At 45.7% G+C, this 22,228-nt stretch overlaps 1 protein-coding gene, 10 non-coding genes and 1 pseudogene across 11 annotated transcripts; 9 read left to right on the top strand and 3 right to left on the bottom strand.

Moving 5' to 3' along the window:
• Nucleotides 1-8: 8 nt before the first annotated feature.
• On the top strand, nucleotides 9-121 carry LOC142374299 (U5 spliceosomal RNA). Its single transcript, XR_012768686.1, has one exon. It is a non-coding gene; the product is annotated as a U5 spliceosomal RNA (small nuclear RNA).
• Nucleotides 122-423: 302 nt separating this feature from the next.
• LOC142366792 (U2 spliceosomal RNA) lies at nucleotides 424-614 on the top strand. The gene has a single exon (XR_012766879.1). It is a non-coding gene; the product is annotated as a U2 spliceosomal RNA (small nuclear RNA).
• A 364-nt stretch (nucleotides 615-978) lies between these two features.
• On the top strand, nucleotides 979-1,097 carry LOC142374973 (5S ribosomal RNA). The gene has a single exon (XR_012768849.1). It is a non-coding gene; the product is annotated as a 5S ribosomal RNA (ribosomal RNA).
• A 596-nt stretch (nucleotides 1,098-1,693) lies between these two features.
• On the top strand, nucleotides 1,694-1,806 carry LOC142371617 (U5 spliceosomal RNA). Its single transcript, XR_012768079.1, has one exon. It is a non-coding gene; the product is annotated as a U5 spliceosomal RNA (small nuclear RNA).
• Nucleotides 1,807-2,107: 301 nt separating this feature from the next.
• Nucleotides 2,108-2,298, top strand: LOC142370023 (U2 spliceosomal RNA). Its single transcript, XR_012767772.1, has one exon. It is a non-coding gene; the product is annotated as a U2 spliceosomal RNA (small nuclear RNA).
• A 364-nt stretch (nucleotides 2,299-2,662) lies between these two features.
• Nucleotides 2,663-2,781, top strand: LOC142374966 (5S ribosomal RNA). The gene has a single exon (XR_012768848.1). It is a non-coding gene; the product is annotated as a 5S ribosomal RNA (ribosomal RNA).
• A 596-nt stretch (nucleotides 2,782-3,377) lies between these two features.
• Nucleotides 3,378-3,490, top strand: LOC142374293 (U5 spliceosomal RNA). The gene has a single exon (XR_012768685.1). It is a non-coding gene; the product is annotated as a U5 spliceosomal RNA (small nuclear RNA).
• A 302-nt stretch (nucleotides 3,491-3,792) lies between these two features.
• LOC142366783 (U2 spliceosomal RNA) lies at nucleotides 3,793-3,983 on the top strand. The gene has a single exon (XR_012766875.1). It is a non-coding gene; the product is annotated as a U2 spliceosomal RNA (small nuclear RNA).
• Nucleotides 3,984-4,347: 364 nt separating this feature from the next.
• On the top strand, nucleotides 4,348-4,466 carry LOC142374960 (5S ribosomal RNA). The gene has a single exon (XR_012768847.1). It is a non-coding gene; the product is annotated as a 5S ribosomal RNA (ribosomal RNA).
• A 1,763-nt stretch (nucleotides 4,467-6,229) lies between these two features.
• Nucleotides 6,230-6,348, bottom strand: LOC142375702 (5S ribosomal RNA). The gene has a single exon (XR_012769027.1). It is a non-coding gene; the product is annotated as a 5S ribosomal RNA (ribosomal RNA).
• Nucleotides 6,349-6,712: 364 nt separating this feature from the next.
• LOC142370542 (U2 spliceosomal RNA) lies at nucleotides 6,713-6,889 on the bottom strand (annotated as a pseudogene).
• Nucleotides 6,890-12,672: 5,783 nt separating this feature from the next.
• On the bottom strand, nucleotides 12,673-14,328 carry LOC142388093 (E3 SUMO-protein ligase ZBED1-like). The gene has a single exon (XM_075472994.1). It carries the CDS (start codon nucleotides 14,326-14,328, stop codon nucleotides 12,673-12,675), a length of 1,656 nt encoding a protein of 551 aa, XP_075329109.1.
• Between the last annotated feature and the right edge of the window lie 7,900 nt (nucleotides 14,329-22,228).

Here is a 22,228-nt window from a genome sequence, read left to right as displayed (position 1 = left end):
AAATACTCGTACTCTGGGTTCTCTTCATAACGTACAAGTCTGTCGCCTTTTACTAAAGACTTCCGTGGAGAGCAACATTAATGAGTTGTTTCTATTTTTGGAAGGCTTTACCTTTGCGGGTGAAGCCCATTCTGTCTGTGCAAAGGAAATCTTCTTGCTGTGCCGAGTGACTTCTCGGAGTAGAGTCACCCTATGTGTTGAGACCGTGCCCATGTTCAAAGCTGGAGGCGCTAAATTGTTGTTTGAATGGTGCTCAGTGGAGCGGGCGGGAGTGCAAAGTTGTACCATCTGAAACGGCTGAAGAGTGCTCACTGCAGCGGGTGGGCGGAGGTGCAAAGTGACGCTTTGTAGGCGAAAAAAGAGCACCGCCACAAGTGCGCATTGTGCCAGGAAGGGCCCTCGGACGTGAAACAGTGGAGGGTTATCGCTTCTCGGCCTTTTGGCTAAGATCAAGTGTAGTATCTGTTCTTATCAGTTTAATATCTGATACGTCCTCTATATGAGGACTACATATTAAATGGATTTTTAGGCACAGGGGTTGAAAAAGGGGCTTGCCCCGTTCACTCCACGCATCGACCCGGTACTGCAGTGCCGCCGGGAACGGTGCACTCTTCCCAACTCTTGTGAAATAACAAAACCAGCGGTACAGGGTGGTAGTTTCAGGGAGCCGTTGTATTCTGACTTCTAACATAGAACTATAATGTTTAGAAAAGACGCAGCTTATGAGCATGTCGTGGGATTGAGCTTCCCTGGTTTCTCTGTATGACCATGAACACAAAACAACACACAGGGAACAGAGGAGCTTGACAGACACACACTAAGTTATCTGAGAGTCCCATTTTCAGCTGCAGAGAACAATCACATCAGGGAAGTCGATGTGCAGGCTCAACATCAGCCTCTCAAGCCGACTCTCTGGTAAAATAGGGGAAACGTATGGTTCCAGCACCTATATAACACATATTTGTCACAGGGACTGTGGCTTACGGCCACACCGCCCTGAACACGCCCGATCTCGTCCGATCTCGGAAGCCAAGCAGGGTCGGGCCTGGTTAGTACTTGGATGGGAGACCGCTTGGGAATACCAGGTGCTGTAAGCATTTTACTCTCTGCATGTCTTTTGTTGAAACATCTGATGATCACCCTGTGATCCATCTTGCTGATCCTGGATCTGCTGAGATGTCCCAGGTCATGGTTGCCTTTGATCCTCATACATTTAACTTTGTCCTGACAAAGGAGCAGTTCCAAAAAGTCAAACAGGGACTGCCTTTGCATTTGACGCAGTCAAACTGCATGCGCCTGGAGAAGCCAAAAGGCTTACAGCACCTGGTATTCGCAGGCGGTCTCCCATCCAAGTACTAACCAGGCCCGACTCTGCTTAGCTTCTGAGATAAAACTCTGGCTTTTAGTCTGCGAAAAGAGAGTGAAAGTGAACTCCACTTTGAGATGGCTCTGGGATTGGGCCGACTGGGAGAATTGCTTGAAAAAAACCTCTACACCAAATGAGCGGTCAGAACAAAGCCTCAAGACCCCTAGTCTTTTGCACAGAGTAAAAGACAAAGCAGCCACTGAATAGGGCCCGATTGTTCCTACCTGGTCGGCCGAGGAGCAAGTGTCTCAACCAAGCAAAGCTCACCATGGGGAAGGTGGCTATGCCAACTGGCCTGATGCACTGCTCCCGCAGTGTCAAATACTCGTACTCTGGTTTCTCTTCATAACGTACAAGTCTTTCGCCTTTTACTAAAGACTTCCGTGGAGAGCAACATTAATGAGTTGTTTCTATTTTTGGAAGGCTTTACCTTTGCGGGTGAAGCCCATTCTGTCTGTGCAAAGGAAATCTTCTTGCTGTGCTGAGTGACTTCTCGGAGTAGAGTCACCTTATGTGTTGAGTCCGTGCCCATGTTCAAAGCTGGAGCGCTAAATTGCTGTTTGAATGGTGCTCAGTGGAGCGGGCGGGAGTGCAAAGTTGTACCATCTGAAACGGCTGAAGAGTGCTCACTGCAGCGGGTGGGCGGAGGTGCAAAGTGACGCTTTGTCGGCGAAAAAAGAGCACCGCCACAAGTGCGCATTGTGCCAGGAAGGGCCCTCGGACGTGAAACAGTGGAGGGTTATCGCTTCTCGGCCTTTTGGCTAAGATCAAGTGTAGTATCTGTTCTTATCAGTTTAATATTTGATACGTCCTCTTTATGAGGACTACATATTAAATGGATTTTTAGGCACAGGGGTTGAAAAAGGGGCTTGCTCCGTTCACTCCACGCATCGACCCGGTACTGCAGTGCCGCCGGGAACGGTGCACTCTTCCCAACTCTTGTGAAATAACAAAACCAGCGGTACAGGGTGGTAGTTTCAGGGAGCCGTTGTATTCTGACTTCTAACATAGAACTATAATGTTTAGAAAAGACGCAGCTTATGAGCATGTCGTGGGATTGAGCTTCCCTGGTTTCTCTGTATGACCATGAACACAAAACAACACACAGGGAACAGAGGAGCTTGACAGACACACACTAAGTTATCTGAGAGTCCCATTTTCAGCTGCAGAGAACAATCACATCAGGGAAGTCGATGTGCAGGCTCAACATCAGCCTCTCAAGCCGACTCTCTGGTAAAATAGGGGAAACGTATGGTTCCAGCACCTATATAACACATATTTGTCACAGGGACTGTGGCTTACGGCCACACCGCCCTGAACACGCCCGATCTCGTCCGATCTCGGAAGCCAAGCAGGGTCGGGCCTGGTTAGTACTTGGATGGGAGACCGCTTGGGAATACCAGGTGCTGTAAGCATTTTTCTCTCTGCATGTCTTTTGTTGAAACATCTGATGATCACCCTGTGATCCATCTTGCTGATCCTGGATCTGCTGAGATGTCCCAGGTCATGTTTGCCTTTGATCCTCATACATTTAACTTTGTCCTGACAAAGGAGCAGTTCCAAAAAGTCAAACAGGGACTGCCTTTGCATTTGACGCAGTCAAACTGCATGCACCTGGAGAAGCCAAAAGGCTTACAGCACCTGGTATTCGCAGGCGGTCTCCCATCCAAGTACTAACCAGGCCCGACTCTGCTTAGCTTCTGAGATAAAACTCTGGCTTTTAGTCTGCGAAAAGAGAGTGAAAGTGAAGTCCACTTTGAGATGGCTCTGGGATTGGGCCGACTGGGAGAATTGCTTGAAAAAAACCTCTACACCAAATGAGCGGTCAGAACAAAGCCTCAAGACCCCTAGTCTTTTGCACAGAGTAAAAGACAAAGCAGCCACTGAATAGGGCCCGATTGTTCCTACCTGGTCGGCCGAGGAGCAAGTGTCTCAACCAAGCAAAGCTCACCATGGGGAAGGTGGCTATGCCAACTGGCCTGATGCACTGCTCCCGCAGTGTCAAATACTCGTACTCTGGGTTCTCTTCATAACGTACAAGTCTGTCGCCTTTTACTAAAGACTTCCGTGGAGAGCAACATTAATGAGTTGTTTCTATTTTTGGAAGGCTTTACCTTTGCGGGTGAAGCCCATTCTGTCTGTGCAAAGGAAATCTTCTTGCTGTGCCGAGTGACTTCTCGGAGTAGAGTCACCCTATGTGTTGAGACCGTGCCCATGTTCAAAGCTGGAGGCGCTAAATTGTTGTTTGAATGGTGCTCAGTGGAGCGGGCGGGAGTGCAAAGTTGTACCATCTGAAACGGCTGAAGAGTGCTCACTGCAGCGGGTGGGCGGAGGTGCAAAGTGACGCTTTGTAGGCGAAAAAAGAGCACCGCCACAAGTGCGCATTGTGCCAGGAAGGGCCCTCGGACGTGAAACAGTGGAGGGTTATCGCTTCTCGGCCTTTTGGCTAAGATCAAGTGTAGTATCTGTTCTTATCAGTTTAATATCTGATACGTCCTCTATATGAGGACTACATATTAAATGGATTTTTAGGCACAGGGGTTGAAAAAGGGGCTTGCCCCGTTCACTCCACGCATCGACCCGGTACTGCAGTGCCGCCGGGAACGGTGCACTCTTCCCAACTCTTGTGAAATAACAAAACCAGCGGTACAGGGTGGTAGTTTCAGGGAGCCGTTGTATTCTGACTTCTAACATAGAACTATAATGTTTAGAAAAGACGCAGCTTATGAGCATGTCGTGGGATTGAGCTTCCCTGGTTTCTCTGTATGACCATGAACACAAAACAACACACAGGGAACAGAGGAGCTTGACAGACACACACTAAGTTATCTGAGAGTCCCATTTTCAGCTGCAGAGAACAATCACATCAGGGAAGTCGATGTGCAGGCTCAACATCAGCCTCTCAAGCCGACTCTCTGGTAAAATAGGGGAAACGTATGGTTCCAGCACCTATATAACACATATTTGTCACAGGGACTGTGGCTTACGGCCACACCGCCCTGAACACGCCCGATCTCGTCCGATCTCGGAAGCCAAGCAGGGTCGGGCCTGGTTAGTACTTGGATGGGAGACCGCTTGGGAATACCAGGTGCTGTAAGCATTTTTCTCTCTGCATGTCTTTTGTTGAAACATCTGATGATCACCCTGTGATCCATCTTGCTGATCCTGGATCTGCTGAGATGTCCCAGGTCATGGTTGCCTTTGATCCTCATACATTTAACTTTGTCCTGACAAAGGAGCAGTTCCAAAAAGTCAAACAGGGACTGCCTTTGCATTTGACGCAGTCAAACTGCGCGCCTGGAGAAGCCAAAAGGCTTACAGCACCTGGTATTCCCAGGCGGTCTCCCATCCAAGTACTAACCAGGCCCGACTCTGCTTAGCTTCTGAGATAAAACTCTGGCTTTTAGTCTGCGAAAAGAGAGTGAAAGTGAACTCCACTTTGAGATGGCTCTGGGATTAGGCCGACTGGGAGAATTGCTTGAAAAAAACCTCTACACCAAATGAGCGGTCAGAACAAAGCCTCAAGACCCCTAGTCTTTTGCACAGAGTAAAAGACAAAGCAGCCATTGAATAGGGCCCGATTGTTCCTACCTGGTCGGCCGAGTGGCTACACCCTGCTGAGGTATTAGGAGGAATATTACATTTCAGTTTTGCTGAATACATTTGTTATGTTATTCCTTTATACACATGTTCACCTGCACACATACCTCCTTGTCCAGAATGTACTTTCTGAACCTTTTGAGGGCCTTTGAATTGATGTCATCCTCCTTCATGAGGAGCCACTGTGTCACCGACGTGTAGGCCTCCTGCGCCCTCTTCCTCTCAGCGTCGCTGCCAGCCTGAGGATCCGCCAGGAGCCTCTTGTGCAGGCTGTACCACTGCCACATCTCCAGGTAGGTGAACGACTTGAACCTCCCCTGTCCATAGATGGCCCGGTCCACATTCACCTCCAGGTGGCACGAGACGGTGGTGAAGAGGTGCGCGTACTTGACCAGCTGCTCCTTCAGCCACTCGTCGTTGATGGTCTTCCTCTTCTCAGGGTGCCTCATCTCCTTCATGTGGCGGTCGACGATGCTGAAATGGCATAGTAATGTAACATAGTGATACAGTACTATTCAGTTATAACACTATTCACATGGCGATCACTTACTGTTTGCAGTAGCCGACATCACTCTCGACCAGCCACTTGAAGCTCTTGCTGGTGTACTTGCCAAAGGTCATCACCAGCTGCCCCAGGACTTGCGCCTCAGTTGGAGAGGGTGTGACGATCTGGCATTTCTTCAAAGCTGTAGACAGATAAATAAGGGGGAACAAAATTAAAGTAATCATGCCTAGACAGTAGTGCAGTTGTAAGCACAGGGTTGTGCATGCACTCTTCTCACCTTCTTTGTAAGCCTTGTCTGAGTCTGTCAGCCTACTGTCCACTGTCTCACGGTCCCGTGCATGTGCCTTAAGGAAGTCCTTGGCCTCCTTGGTCATCCCAAACACACACTGCTGCCTGTCCTTAGGGAAGCTTGTGTCCAGGATGGACAGCACAGGCATCAGAGGATCCATTTGCTTCTGTAAACAAACACACACACACACACACACACACACACACACACAGACACACAAAGCCTGCCTGTATAGTATAACCAGTTGTTTAGTTTACAAGTTATAGAGGGGAAAAAAGCACAGAGGCTGACAAGATTGCATTACTGTAGTTATAAATCTGTATAACTATAGGATATTAATAGTAAATTGTTCCATGTAGTAATGGCATGAGACTAGTATAAAAGCTTTGTATTAGAATAGGATGCATATTATTCAGAAATCTGTGTCACAACAGATGTTTCAACAAAAGACATGCAGAGAAAAGATAAATGCGTACAGCACCTGGTATTCCCAAGCGGTCTCCCATCCAAGTACTAACCAGGCCCGACCCTGCTTGGCTTCCGAGTTCGGACGAGATCGGGCGTGTTCAGGGCGGTGTGGCCGTAAGCCACAGTCCCCGTGACAAATATGTGTTACATAGGTGCTGGAACCATACGTTGCCCCTATTTTACCAGAGAGTTGGCTTGAGAGGCTGATGTTGAGCCTGCACGTCGACTTCCCTGATGTGATTGTTCTCTGCAGCTGAAAATGGGACTCTCAGATAACTTAGTGTGTGTCTGTCAAGCTCCTCTGTTCTCTGTGTGTAGTTTGGTGTTCATGGTCATACAGAGAAACCAGGGAAGCTCAATCCCACGACGTGCTCATAAACTGCGTCTTTTCTAAAGATTATAGTTGTATTTTAGAAGTCAGAATACAATGGCTCCCTGAAACTACCACCCTGTACCGCTGGTTTTGTTATTTCACAAGAGTTGGGAAGAGTGCACCGTTCCCGGAGGCACTGCAGTACCGGGTCGATGCGTGGAGTGAACGGAGCAAGCCCCTTTGTCAACCCCTGTGCCTAAAAATCCATTTAATATGTAGTCCTCATATAGAGGACGCATCAGATATTAAACTGATAAGAACAGATTTTTTTCTTTTGAAAAAATTTATTGACACTAATACATCACATTTTCATAAAAACTTCATATTTAAGACATATGTTTTACCTATGAATAAAAACATCAATAAATAAGTGTAATCTGTATAACCACATTTAAAACAACAACAATAAAACATGTTTTCCATGGGATATTACAGATAAGGTCAATGTTGTCTAAGGTAAAAGTTACATGTGAAGTAGTTCTCATGCGAGTAGCAGTTTGTATTGAGTGTCTTTAAAAAGGAGTGCATTAGTTAAAATGCTCTCTTCCAAGTCCATTTTTTGTGCAGGAGCGCAGTGAGTCCCTACCCAGGGAAACTCATTTCGCTCCCCCAAACAGTAGGTCTCTCGGGATCCTGTCGTGGTGCTCAGAGGAGATCCCCACCCTGTTGCTCCTTCCCACCTGCCTCACCCGGAGAGCCAGGCCGTCGCTGCTTTGACCTTTTTGTGTGTAGCTCCGGCTCCTTCATCCGAATGGGCACAGAGGCGATTCTTCTTTGTGGATGTGTCCTAGGCCCGCCGCCTGCAGCTCCGGCCGCTTGAGCCGCCGCTGCGGCCATCCGGATCACAGCCACGGGGGGGATCTGCATGCGCTTCCTCACCAGCAAGTTCCTGGAGGTCCACATGGCGTCTTTCATAGCGGCTAGGGTGAGCCACTGCTTGGCAAAGTCATTCTTTTTCATTTTTGTTTGGCTCACCCCATAGAGCACGAGTTGTGCTGTGAGGACTTCCCTTGCTGGCAAGTACGGGAATTGCAAGGAGCCGGCTGTTGCCCACTGGTCTGCAGCAGCGCTGCACTCCCAGAGCAGGTGCCTCACCGACTCGGGCGCGCCACAACCGGGTCGCGGGCAGGTTGAGATCGCTGACATGCCCCGGGAGTGCATAACGGACCTGACTGGCAGGATCTCATGAGCCACCATCCACGACAGGTCCCGGAGTCTGTTTGGGAGAGCGGAATGGTTGACGTTGCACCAAACTGTTGAGGGCTCGCCGAACGCGAGCCCACGCACTGGACTCACTGGTTCCCGCTCCTGCACAACAGAAATCAAAGAGCGGTGGTTTGTTAAAACATGCAACTCCTCTGCCTCCAAGTTAAAATGCTTTAAGAACGTCTGGATAAAAGCATAGGATGGTGGCAGGCTAAAAGACACAGGCACTTTTAGGTCGGTGGGTAAAATCTTCAGTCTTCTGAGGTAAGAACCCATCCAGAATCGTGTCATTGCTTTAGTTTTGGGGTTTCCGGATGGGTCTGTGGCCTGTAGGATGTGCAGTGTAGTGTATCTGCTTCCTAAAAACAAATAAAAATCAGGCACTCCTTTTCCTCCTTTCTCTTTTTGTTTCTTCATTACATCTCTCCTCAGTCTTTCCCACTTGGAGCCCCACAGAAAATAAAAAATGGCTCGGTCCAGGTCTAAAAGCACTTTTCTAGGTGGGATAAAAACAGAACTGATTAGTAAAAGCAAAGGTAAAATCACGGCTTTGATGATTAAAACCTTTCCTTCAATGGTCGGTCCTCTAAGTCCCCAGTATCCGAGTCTTTGCTTTACTTTCCCTACCACGTCTGGCCAGTTTGATGTCCCTCCCCCTTCCTTGTCAAAATTAATCCCCAGTATTTTCTGTTTTGTCTGGGTTATAGTCACGGGGAGTCCTGCAGTCTCAGTCGCTGTCCATGGCCCGTAAAATTGGGCTTGGGTCTTGTTTCTGTTTAGTTTTGCCCCAGAGGCCCGTCCATACCAGTCAGTCAAGTCCAGAGTCCTATTGATGGATATTAGGTCTGTACATAAAATGTTTACGTCGTCCATATATAAAACACACTTTGTCGATAGTCCCCCGCTCCCCGGGACTCTCACCCCATTGATTCGGTGGTCCCTTCTCAAGCTCTGTGCCAGTGGTTCGACACAGATGATGTAGAGGAGGGCAGATAACGGACAACCCTGACGGACACCGCAGTGGATGTTTACTGCTTTTGTCAGATGCCCGTTAACAAGGAATTTGCTGGTAATGCCCCGGTACAGCAGACCCACCCAAGCTATAAACCTTTCTGGGAACCCCATTTTTTGCAGTACCTGGAAAAGGTACTGGTGCGAGACCCGATCAAAGGCTTTCTCAAAGTCTAAATTTAGGACTGCTAGCCGAATGTTTCTGTCTCTCGCATAACAGATGGTGTCTCGGATCAGTACGAGGCTGTCGGTTATCTTCCTCCCCGGGATGGCACAGGCTTGATCCGGGTGAATCAGGTCTTCTAAAAACAAGGACATACGTGAGGCTAAAAGTTTACTAAAAAGTTTACAGTCAAAGTTTAAAAGTGTAATCGGTCTCCAATTCTTCAAGTCAGTCTTGTCTTTTTTTTGTGAAGAAGAGTCACTATCCCTGCTCTAAAACTGTCAGGAAGTCGGTCAAGTTGCTCAAATTCCATAAAAACTGTAAACAAGTCAGGTGCTAAAATATCCCAAAAGGTCAAATAAAATTCTACGGGAAGTCCATCTTGTCCTGGGGACTTCCCTTTCTTAAAATTTGTAAAACATTTATTTAACTCTGAAATTGTAAAATCTTGGGTTAAAAGCACACTGTCTTTTACTGTTTTTTCTATGAAATTTAAAACTTCTGTCATGGTGTCCATTTCAACAGGTTTTTGTTCGTACAATTCACGATAAAATTGTTCAACAGCTTGTTTAATTTCTTCCATTGAATCAACTGTGCACCCGTTCTCTTTTGTTAGCTTTAAAATGGCCCCCCCTTTATTCACAATTTTCTTAAAAAAATACCTTGTGCACTTCTCTCCTTCCTCTATTTCTCGTTCCCTGCTTCTTAAAATGACACCCTTACTTTTAATATCTGCTAAAATCGACATCTCTGTTTTCACTTGTTTAATTTCATCATTAAAATCCATCCCTTGTTGGTTTAATTTAAAATAGCGCTGTAGTCGCTTCTGCAGTCCCATCATGCGTCTGTTTTCCCTATTCTTTTTTCTCCTACCTGCCTGTCTAAAGAAAGTCTGGGTCTTTTCCTTCACCATTTCCCACCAGTGTGCACGTGTATCGTAAAAGTCTTGAAGGGTCTGCCACTCGTGGTACTGCTCCCGGTACTGACTAACTATTTCATCTTCTTTTAAAAGGGAGCAGTTTAGTTTCCACAGACCACTTCCGGAAGTCACACCCGAAGATAGTGATAGGGTGCAGGAAAGCATCAGGTGATCAGAAAAGAAAACGGGGGTCAATCTAGCATCGGTTGGTGGGCAGTCCCGTGTAAAAAGGTAGTCTATACGAGAGGCTCTGGTGCCATCACCACTGAACCAGGTGAAGCCCTCCTCTCTGGGATGCATGGTTTTAAAACAGTCCTGAAGTTTAAAATCCTTGCATATGCCCTGTAATAAAACCGATGTTTTGTCAACTTTAAAAAATTCCCCTGCTCTTTTTCTGTCACTCCTGCTTAAAATACAGTTAAAATCACCCCCTAAAACTAGTGGTGCCCTACCTAGCATGTGGGACTGCAGGTCTTCTAAAAGGTCATACCGGTCATTTTTTTCGTTAAAGCCATAAATATTTAAGAGGTTAAAATCTTGTCCCATAAAAGTCAAATGTGCTAAAAGTGCCCGTCCGTCTCTCACCACAGTGCTGCCCTTCACCAGAACCTGAGGGTTTTTGATTAAAATGGCCACTCCATCATTTTTGTTTTGGTTGGATCCACTCCACAATGATGTCTGTGGCCACATCTCCTCCCACTGTCTGTAGTGCTTTAAAAACGGTAGGCCGCATTCCTGTATTAAAAGAACATCTGACTTAAAAGAACTAAGAAAGGATAAAACACTCTGGGCTCTAACTTTCGACTTTACACTTCTCACATTAATAGTTGAGAGAGTGAGTGTCATGAGTATGGTTAAAAACAACAGGTATGACATCTTAAAAGACTAAATGAGGGTTAAAACATTTAAAATGTCTTAAAAGCAGTTATGTAATTTCTTGTGAACGGAGCTCTTCCTTCACTTCTACAGGTGAGAGGCGAGGGTGTTGAGCTCTATTCCCCGGTCGGACTCTGGGGGTTGGCCTCTGTTGCAAGGTTTTGTTAAACTTTGAGTCTCTAGGGGTTGATTGCAGAACTACATTTAAAAAAGAGACCTCATTTGGGGAATTGGAGGGGAAGACTCTGGGCTCCTCCACAGATGAACTGTCTGAGGTAGTCCCAGCTCTTCCCCTCTTCTCTGAGACTATAGGAGAATCAGAGGACAATTCTGATGCAAGCCTCTTTGTTTGCTGGGCATCTGGGAGGGAGGCATCCTCGCCATCATCCTGTGATTGGACTTCTTCACATTCTGAACTAGCTCCGCCTTCTGCCTGCACCACCTCCTCCTCCTCTCCAGAACTCTCCATTGGTGGGGGTGTAGCAGGCCCCTCCCCCTCCTCTGCCTCACCTGACTGCTGTCCACCATTCAGGGATTTTGGCGGGAAGTTTGAATTTTCCAGCCCAGCTGTTTCAAGTAGCTCGTTAACTGCCTCGATCTGCTCTCCATTTCCTTCCCGCGTTTTTTTGGATTTCAATTTGTTGGCAAAGGATTTTGGGCAATCTCTGAAGAGGTGGTTTGATTCTCCACAGAGATTGCACTTTCTGCCATGAGTAAGGCTGTCGCGGTGAGGGAATTCCCACCGCGGTGACTCATAGCCGCTCAACAGCGCGGTATGCGGTGATATCGCATGCGGTGATATATATTTTTCTTCATTAGGCTACTTTCCACGACATGCAATGTTAGATGAAAATCGAACGCATAATCCGTCTTTTTTCCCCAGCGATCCTGACATTTCACTTTGCTTTGCCTGTCATTTACTCGCTCACAGACCAACATAGCGGAGATCAAGCAGCGCATACCCCATCCGCAACATTATTGCCAGCGCCACCAAGGTTGCCACCCGTCCCTTGAAATACGGATTCGTCCCTTATTTGGCAACAAAATGTTGCGTCCAGTATTGAACCAATATGGGACGCGATTTGTTCCGTATTTTCACAAATGTCAAATACACTTGTCTGTCCCACACGCATCCACACAAAGCCCCGCCTCCCCGGCTGCGCTCCTTTGTGAGTCTGGCTCCCTGCGCGCGGTGCTGTCACTCACAGTAACTGAATGAGCAGAAAAGTTTACAAATGTTTTTTTTTTCTTCTGTTTTTTTATCTTCTGTAAGTAAAAATGTCTTTCAGGTTCATATGGTTTTGCACTTAAAAAGTTACATTAAGTTATCAATTTTTTTATTTTTTATGATTTAAAAGTTAATTTACAAGAGCTTATTTCTAAATGTTTTTTTAAACACCATCCACCCAGACAAGTTGATAAAACACTGATTATAAGGCTGAATATGTTGCAAAACAAGTAGCCTAAAAAAACGACACACATCGGAATCGGTTGTTTAAAATTTGCTTGTTATTTATAAAACAGTATGATATTTCAGTCAGCAGTTAATAACTTTCACTTGGGGTCGTAAAGCTTAATGCAACAATGAATACATAGCCTAGGCAAGGCCCTTACGTCTTACATTTATATATTTTAATGAACCATATCAACTTAATATAATTAAAACTCATAACATAACATTTCACAACATGTAAGACTCAACACTTCCTATATGTCCTTGTTGCGAGCAAGAAAAACCAGCATGTTAACCTTTTCAGGTTTGAGAGACGACCTTAAATGGGTAACGATGCTTCCAGCGGTGCTGAACACCCTCTCCGAGGGTGCACTTGTTGCGCATATGCACATGTACTTGCGTGCAATTTTGGAGAGGAGAGGGAAGCGGAACTGCTTTTCTCTCTACCACGCGAGCGGATCTGCGTTGGAGTCCAGCGGCTCCTCCTGGAGATAGCGCGTGAGCTCGCTGTCAGCTCGAATTCTCATGGGGACAGCAGCAGAGGTGGTTACTTGTGCCTTTAGTAGGTCCCCAAGGGTTCTCTTTTTGGCGGGTGGTGGCATCGCTGTTTGTTCCACAGATATGCCTACAGCAGGTGACGCGCCGCTCCCCCCATCTCCCATGCTCAGCATCTCATCGATGAGCGCACACTTTGCCTCCTCCCAATCGAAATGTTTGCCCCGGTATCTGGGGTCCAGCAAACAGGCCTTTTCCAGAAGTTTGTGTAAAATAGGGCTGTACTTGTTATCCAGGACAGAACACATCTTCCTCTTGATGTCAGCTGTTAACGTGGTGTCGTCATCAGAAGGTTTAAGGACGTCTTCGGTGAGGAGCTTTAGCACGGGCTTGATGGAGGAAACCGTGACATATGCCTCACCAGACAGCAGGTCAGTGAATTCGGCGGCAGGCTTCAACGCAGCATTCACCGACTGCAAAACTGCAATATCCTGCCAGCTGGGAATTAGATGTTGATGGCGCCGATCGTTCACAAGAACGCGCTGTATGGCAGTGGTCTGCTCCAACACCCGCTCCACCATCCTTTGCTTAGAGCCCCATCTTGTTGGACAGTCCATGATCAGCCCGTGCTGCGGGGCTTGGAGCTCCGCTTGCGCTTTCGCCAGATCCCTCCTCTTCGGCCAGCTCTGCGAAAAGGCACTCACCAAAGAATGGCACAGGCCCATTGCTCGGCCCGTTCTGTCCTTGACGCTGGCCATTGCGTTGGTTACAGCAAGGTGCAGATTGTGGCCAAAACAATTAAGCCAGGTCCACTGAAGTTTCCTCACTGCTGCCACAATGTTTGCTCCGTTGTCGGTCGTAATGCATGCCAACTTATTCTGGTCTAGTGACCATGCGTCAAACGCGCTGTGGAGAGCCTCTGCGATGTTCTCTGCGGTGTGGTTCTGGGGCATGAATACCGTTTCCAGACATCTAGTTTTTAAAGTCCAGTCACTTGCCAAGAAATGAACCGTGACGGTCATGTATGGAGTCATGTTGACACTTGACCACATATCAGTGGTGGCAGAAAAAAAATCAACTTCCCTCAGCTCACACTGAACGGCTGCCCTGGCTGTGCTGTACATCTTTGGTACAGCTGTCTGAGAAAAATAGGTCTTCCCCGGCAGTTCGTATTGTCGGTCAAATTTATTTAACAGTGCCCTGAATGATGGCTTTTCGACTGTGTTGAAAGGAACCATCTCCTCCACCAGGTACCTCACCACCGCATCCGTCAGGCCCCTGTGTCGCTCGCTTCCCGCGCCATACTTGACAGCCCTCGCAAAGGCTTCAGCGACTCCAAGCTGCCGGCTGGCACCTGCTGCTGCCTGGCTCTGAGTGGATCCAGCGGGCGGGGGCAGTCTCACCTCAACCGCTGGATGGTAACTTGCCAGATGCGAGCGCAGATTGGAGGTGTTCCCCCTTTTCACTTGGAGTTTTCGAAAACAGATCTTACAATCCGCCTCATCTAAATTAGCTGGCTCTCCTTTCTCGTTGGGCTGAAAGCCAAAATGTTCCCAAATGGGAGACGTAACGTGTTGCTTGGGAACAAGCGCTGGTGCTGCCATCTTTCAGTTGTTGAACTTTATTGTTCTACTTTCCCGCTGAAAGCATGATGTATAGCCTATACATGATGCTTTCAGCATATCAAAATCATATGTTTCTAAAGGCTTACTTACATTTGCAGGCTATCATGTGTACAAATGTTTTTATATACATATAGGCCTACATTTGTATATATTTTTATAAATATAGCCTATATTCATACATTTGACAAATATGCGCAAATGTATATAATACAGTATTTGCAAAGGGCCACCGTAACCTAACGCAAATCTCGCGATATCGAGAGATTTCGACTTGGCTAAGTGCTAGCAGCACAACAGTGGGACCGGACAGGAATAATAAACGGCATCGTAGTACACTTCTTGATGACAAAGCAATACACAATAAACACATTGTGGCAACACGAACAGACAATTAACAAACTACTCTGAGAATACGTTTCACCTACACAGTTTTGTTGAAATGATCAGGTATTTCCCAACAGCAAATGTGCACACCAAGCCGTGGTTCTGTGGAAGCTAGTTTATTGTTGATATTAGACGGTCGCATTTACAACGTTAAACATGGATAATAAGGGAAGATTCAAAGCCATAAAGTGTCCGGACTAGGCAGAGGAGTAAAGCCGGGATAAAGGTAGGCCACGGCATTTTATTTTAACTTCTATTGCTACGACACTGAGTAGGCATATTCTTGTAATATCAGCTGCTGAGGGAGAATGAGACCACAACGAGTAGCATGCAGACGTGTGTGCGTGTGCGGTGCCTATATGCAAAGATGACGACAGAAACGCGGCACCTAGCTGTGTTAATGTGTTTCTCCTGCCTTGCGGGGAATATACAATGCATCAGTATTACTGTGCCGTCTTAAAAAAAGTATCAGTTCTGTCAGTCGCTTTGTATCTACTGTGCAGTCTTAAAAACTCTTTTAGTTTCTCGAGTTGTTCTGCGCGTGCAAGGGGGCGTGCGGTGGGCGGTGGTGGCGGTGGCCTGGACACGCACCGCGGAGGTCCTCTCAGCACCGCGGTGATTGCATTTTGCGGTTATCGCGACAGCCCTAGCCATGAGTACACTCTTCGAAGGTGTGACCGATTCCTCTACATTTGCCACAAAACACCTTCGTGCAGGCCTCCACCAGGTGCCCGTGCTCCCCACACTTGCGGCAGAGTTTGGGCTGTCCCTGGTAGTGGATGTAGCCTCTGTTTTCTCCCAAGACAATCATTGATGGGAGATGTTTCAGGCCCTGGAAGCCCTGGGGGTCTTGCCATTGTTGGATGGGGACCCTCCAGGCGCAGTTCCAGATGCCGTCGACATCCCTCACCTTCATTGCCTGGCCTTTAACAGTGCAGAATCTTCCCAACCATATAGAGATATCTTCTGCGTTCACCATTTCATTGAACATTCTGACAATTACTGTCTTCAGAGTATTGTCAGTAAGTTTCTCAACAGTAAACGCAGAAAACTGGGCTTGCACATTTTCAAATCTTGTCCAAAACTCTTGCAGCAAAGCTGCAGTGCGAAAACTTACATCGAAACCTTTGTTAAAAGGCAGTGACAGGATGCAATTCAAATCGTCTGGCTTGAAGTTCAATATGTTTTGAATTAGCTTCCGAGAGAAGTCCAATCTGGACATCTCTATATGCTTTCCTTCTTTTTCTTTAAATAAAAATCTAGCGCTGTGGTGCCTCCTCATGCCAGCATAGTTAGCCGACATGATGGAGGCACCACAAACAGTTTTTAAATAAAATGCTTAAAAGAACAAAAATAAATATCACACTAAAAGCCAAATAAAAGAGTAAAAAGTGGATAAAAAGCTACTAAAAAGGGATACTTACGTTCCTCTAAAAAAAACGGAACACCGACACTGGGGGGAAAAAAAAGGGTAATACAGAAAAATTTAAATACAAAGAACTCCAACTACAAAAGACTTGGAATACTTTGATCAAACACAAAAAAGAACCTCCAAAGGGAGAAAATTTAGTGCCGAAAAGGCATAAAATAGTCCACCCACAGGAGGCGATCACAGTCTTAGCCAAAAGGCCGAGAAGTGATAACCCTCCACTGTTTCACGTCCGAGGGCCCTTCCTGGCACAATGCGCACTTGTGGCGGTGCTCTTTTTTTGCCTACAAAGCGTCACTTTGCACCTCCGCCCACCCGCTGCAGTGAGCACTCTTCAGCCGTTTCAGATGGTACAACTTTGCACTCCCGCCCGCTCAGGACAAAGTTAAATGTATGAAGATCAAAGCCAACAATGGCCTGGGACATCTCAGCAGGTCCAGGATCAGAAACATGGAGACTGAGAGCCAATAGAAACAGAGGCGTCTGGCAACCAATCAGCAGCAGCCGAAGCGGGTTAACTTCCTCGTGTCTGTGTGTCTGTGTGTGTGCGTGTGTTTGTGTGTGTGTCACAGGGTTATGGTCAGATGTTTCAACAAAAGACATGCAGGGCGAAGAAGTAAATATAACTGTATTTTTTTTAAGAATTGGAAAGAATTGTCCTTGTGGATAAAAATCATGTCATTAACATCCATTCCTGTGACGGAAGTTAATAATTATTTGTGTTGACAGCAGCACCGTCACGGTGAAGGAGAGAGCATGAGAGTGTTATAAATAGTAGCTGATGGATCACCAATTGTATATTCCTGGGTGGTAGAACACAAACACTTCTACACAGATTATATAAACCACCCCAGTCAGAACATCACCTGAGATGTCTACCCTGTGAGGGACATTTGTTTTTTGAGGTGTGGGAGTTAGAGGCAGCTGGAAGCTCTAACAGTCAACCAGCCACAGAGGATGAAGCTCTGATCACTTTTTTCTCATTCTCATGAGAAAATCTCAGCAATCTCATTGCTTTACAACTTCACCGCTTGACTAGGCTCATGGATTGTCTATATACAATACATCTTCACTGTAAAGTCCAATAGCTGCCCTGACATACATACATTCCTTAACTTTACTAGGTTAATTACCATATGCACTTATGACTGATTTTATGAAGTAAAAGTTAGTTGCATGGTGAAAAATGCAAAAAACTTAGTGTTTAGAGTGAAGATGACTTTATTTAGAGTGAAGCTCACTCAACAATAAGTAGCAACACAGTCTCACTCCCACTGCGCATTCAAAGAAGAAGAAGTGTGCATGGTGCAACATTCAGTCTCTCCCGCTCAGCGAAGTATATTAGGTCTATGTCAGCAACGCAGCAGTCCAGCACACAGGCCGGGGCACTGAGGGCAGCCTGCTGAGTCCACTTTTTCAGATTTTTTAATTCTTTTGAAGAAGAATAAATAAGGTAAGTTATCAAGCAAGTATGTTTGTTAATATGTTTTAATTACTGCTCTGACTGTTAGCGTTCACTAGCTAACGTTAGCATTAGTTAGCTAGCTAACGAACCAAACAGGCATAACGTTAGCCTGTTCAGGCCATGGTTAAGGCGAGTTTTGGCGGTTTCCCACCATAGTCCTGTGATTATCTTAAAACCTTTGAAAAGTTCCAAAGCCTAATTACTTTGAAAGTCTCACATTTGAAATGTTGTAGCATGAGTTTTCCGTTTTCCCCAAATTGACAGCGATGGCATTTTGGCCTGACTTTCAAATTTGCAAGGTGGAAATGACAGTTTTCAGTTAAGGCAGCATGAATGTGTTTGATGCAGAGAGGAGGATAAATGAGGTTCATAATGCACTGGCGCTGTCTTTCCTTGGGGAAATGGTGAAGGCTGGTGTAGTAGCATAGATGCTTTCGCATCCTATGAGTCATGACGGCCCTAATTGCACACCGCAATAAGGGTAAATGGCCATTGACTGCAGGTGGGATGGACTAAATAGCCCAGTTACCTCCTCATCTCGCTCTTTTTGCGCTCCGTGCCCATATTATTTCCCAGCAGAGTGGCTGAGCTCAGGTGTCTTGCTCCGTGTGCTACACATAACCCAGTTGGTTTGAGGTGGTATTATTTTCAAAATAAATTGGCAATTGGCAACAATTTATCAAGAACCCATTTTAAATTTGGAACTTCATACCAATATTGTTCCATATGTAGTATCTATGTGGGGGAAAATTATGTTTGTAGATCAATGACCAAGAAAGAAGCATCTGTTTATGAAAGTAGGATAGTTTTGAGGGGATTTTTTCAACATTATAATTACAAAGTAAAAAGAAATTTAGGCCTCCTAATTTAGAGAAAATTAAATTCGGTATGAAGTTCCAAATTGAAGATGTGTTCTTGATAAATTGTTTAAGCCAATTTATCCATAAGGTCACTGTGAGTGTTCATAATGGCCAAATGTGTTAGTCTCTCCTGCGTCATGGTGCTGCGCAGCCAGGTTTTCAGGCTGAGAAAGAGCGCTCAGATGCCGTGACAGATATGGGCAGGGCCAGGGAAAGCCTAATGATCTTCTCCACCTCTGACAGCATGGAGCGGGGTTGGTGCTGCAAGGTTTGCAGGATGGACCCCTTTGCAGGAAAGCCCTCCTCTGTCCCCCGTCCCTACACACAACTATAAAGAATGTGAAGGGGACAAAGGGCCTCCTCACACTGGAGGGCAAAGTTGTTCAGGTATGTTGATTTGTCTTCATCAGAAGAACACACTAATACACTCAGATAAATTACCGTGCTTAATTGTAATTCAGAGATACAAACATTTTAGGTAGACAAAGTAATGCCTACCAGTATTTGAAATGTTTTATTACAGAAAAGCTGTTGCAACGACATGTTTAGGTCTAATTAGATCACTAAGTGACTGAACTTGTTCTTATTTAGCTCTCAGCTGTGAAAAAGGTCCGCAGTGGGAGAGAGGAGGTCCCGCTGCGTGAGGTGAAGCTGCAGCAGGTAAGACCAGAGAACGGGAGGATTGGAGAGGAGGGACAACCTCTGTTGTTTCTAGATAAGGGAAGATAAAATAAGATAACTTTCATATTCTGTGAGTACCTTAGTAGTCTATGGGAGTGTGCTAACTGTCTCTTTCTGCGGCGCTGGTTGTTTATATGTTTACTGTGGTCACTTGTAGGCTGCACATTACAGAGTAATCTCTGGTGCCTTTATAGTTCTGACATCTCATACTGTGTTCTGTACAGGATAAAGCTTCTGCCTCCCTCACGCTGTGGCGGGAAGCTGCAGTCCAGGAGCTGGACCTCGGCAGCCAGTGCAGGATTACCCACTTAAAGTCCAACATGGATGCAGGAGGGGACTTCCTGCACACAACACCCTACACTGTAGGGCCTACAGCAATGTAGAAGTAAAAAGCATTCTAATTCATCTAATCTAAAAACACATTCTAATCAGAATCAGAATGAGCTTTATTTGCCAAGTCGGTAGGCACATACAAGGAGTTGTTTTCTCTGGTTTAAACATGTAAAAGGCCACATGAAGTTTGGAGGTCTGCAGCACTTGACTCTGCAGAAAGGTCGCCAACCTTCTGCAGAGTCAATTGCTACAGACCTCCAAACCCGCTCTGTCATTTTACGTGGCCGACCACTTGGTGGCTGAGCTGCTGGCGTTCCCAGTCGCTTCCACTTTGTTCTAACACCACTGACAGCTGACTGTGGGATATTTAGGAGCGAGGAAATGTCTCCACTGGACTTGTTGCACAGGTGGCATCCTATCATGGCACCACGCTGGAATCCACTGAGCTCCTGAGAGCGAGCCATTCTTTCACAGATGCTTGTAGAAGCAGTCTGCATGCCGAGGGGCTTGCATTTCTACACCTGTGGCCATGGAAGTGATGGGAACCCCTGAATTTAATTATCTGGATGAGTGAGTGAATACTTTTGGCAATCTAGTGTATATTATACAGACATAAAATGGCAAATGATCTGACACAATTGAGAAAGAGATTAAAGAAATAAACAAGGAGTAAGAAAGGGGTTTAATATCTAGCTGCAAGGTATTATGGGACATAAGTGCTGTTTGTTTTGGCAGGTGCTGGTTGTGACTGATGAGGCAGCTGGAGTGGAGGTGATGGGCGTGATGGAGAGCAGCACAAGGGGGGTGCTGGAGCTCCTCATGTCCAGCACCGAAGTCTTTTATATTTCCCAGGACTTGTGGGAGCCCTTGAAAAGGGTAAAGTGTTTCTAAATATAAAATATATTGGGAAAAAAATCATTAACATTGAGGCAGTGGAAAGACCCTGCCCTCTGGCAGAATAAATTTCATATATATGTATATAGGTTACACATAGTTAATATTGTTTTATGTTCTATGTTCTGTTTTTTATTAATGACGTTTCTTTGAAAATATAATAAAAATGAATTTAAATCCAGCATTTGGCTCAGTTGTATTGCTGTGGTAATATAGTCTGTGAAGATAAAGTGAAGATAAAAACTCTCCCAACCAAGGCTCAGCTCTGAAATGCTACTGACAGGAATTTCAGATGTGAGATGGTGACAGAGGGAGGACACCTGGAAGAAACCCTGGACACAATCAGACTTCAGATTTATTCATCTATTCAATAAAGACATATTTCAGTACTCTGTTTTAACGTAACATATAACAGTTCAGATGCACATGTTCATTTATTTGTCATTTCAGTTCAGTTTTATTAACACAGACACAATTAAAAGAAGTAGCTTAGCTAAGGAATCCTACAAAATGCACCGTAACTTCTGTTCAATCCCGAGCACGCACAGAACTGTGGGAACAAAAAACTCCGTTTTAACAGGAAGAAACCTCCATCAGAGCCAGAACCAGGAAGGGCGGCCATCTGCCTGGAGCAGCTGGGGCTGAGAGGACAGAAAAGAGGGGACAACAAGCAGCGTAACACCAGGCCAGGGACACCTGCTGAGAGAGAGGAACAAGTTAATGACAACAATGATGTCACATGTACATGGAGAGGAGAGGTGCATCATGGGAGCTCCCCCAGCAGGCTGGGCCTACAGCAGCAGAACTATGGGATGTTTCAGGCTCAGCTGAGCCATCCCTAACTATAAGCTTCATCAGAAAGGAAAGTTTTAAGCCTGATCTTAAAGGTAGAGAGGGTGTCTGCTTCCTGAAGCCAAACTGGCAGCTGGTTCCACAGAGAGGGGCCTGATAACGGAAGGCTCTGCTCTGCCATTTACACAAAAGGCTGAGATTAACATTATGCAGGACAGGTCCGTTCCCTCGGTCAGTATATATCTCATGCAAGTTTGACTGTATCCATTGAACTTCTGATAGAATCATGCACCGTATTAGTCATTTTGGGGAACTCTGATTAAAGTTTTAATAATGTCTCTTGCTGAGATTACATTTTATAACATTTAAGTCTAACACACCATGTTATTGTGATAAAATTAAAGGTTACGACTCTTAAATAACAGTACAACAGCTACAAGAGGTCCAGGTTACACATATAACAGGGCTAAAACTGACAGGATTTCAGGGGAAAAACACTTTGAAAGATGGAAGTTCTAATAATCCTAAACCTGTCACTTGATTTCATTGTAAGACACAAATTTCTTTTGTACTATTAACAAAATTTCAACAAACTGCTTAACTTTAAAAAATTCACAAAAATGTGCACAGTCGTCACTTGACGGATAAACATACATTTATATTTATATCTAAATATCTGTTGTTGTAATATAATGTAAATGTAATATAAATATCTCAAGTGTTTCCAGTTAAAGCGAGTCTGCCATGTCAGCAGAAAGTATTACCTTATTGCTGAATATACTGTCCTGTTCCTGTGGGCAGTGTCAGTGATTGACAGATAAAGCAGCCAATCAGCACATGATGTTCGCTGCAGGGCAGCTGCTTACTCGTGTGTACAGTATCTGACTAAATACATCCCAAAGAAGGAAAGTGGTCTGTCAGAGTACCTGCAAACTGTCATGGAGAATTCCAACATGGACAGAGTTAATGAGTGTGATGAGATGAGAGCTGTCATGCAGGCTTACTCCAGAAAGAGAGAGATCAGTGCTCAGGAGTGTGTGA

This window comes from Odontesthes bonariensis, chromosome 2 (assembly GCF_027942865.1).
Source record: "Odontesthes bonariensis isolate fOdoBon6 chromosome 2, fOdoBon6.hap1, whole genome shotgun sequence".
Taxonomy (NCBI): domain Eukaryota; kingdom Metazoa; phylum Chordata; class Actinopteri; order Atheriniformes; family Atherinopsidae; genus Odontesthes; species Odontesthes bonariensis.
This window is presented reverse-complemented; position numbering and strand designations above follow the sequence as displayed.

Bases quoted from the DNA above. Each gene is read 5' to 3' on its own strand.
- LOC142388093 (XM_075472994.1), bottom strand. From the start codon at position 14,328: ATGGCAGCACCAGCGCTTGTTCCCAAGCAACACGTTACGTCTCCCATT.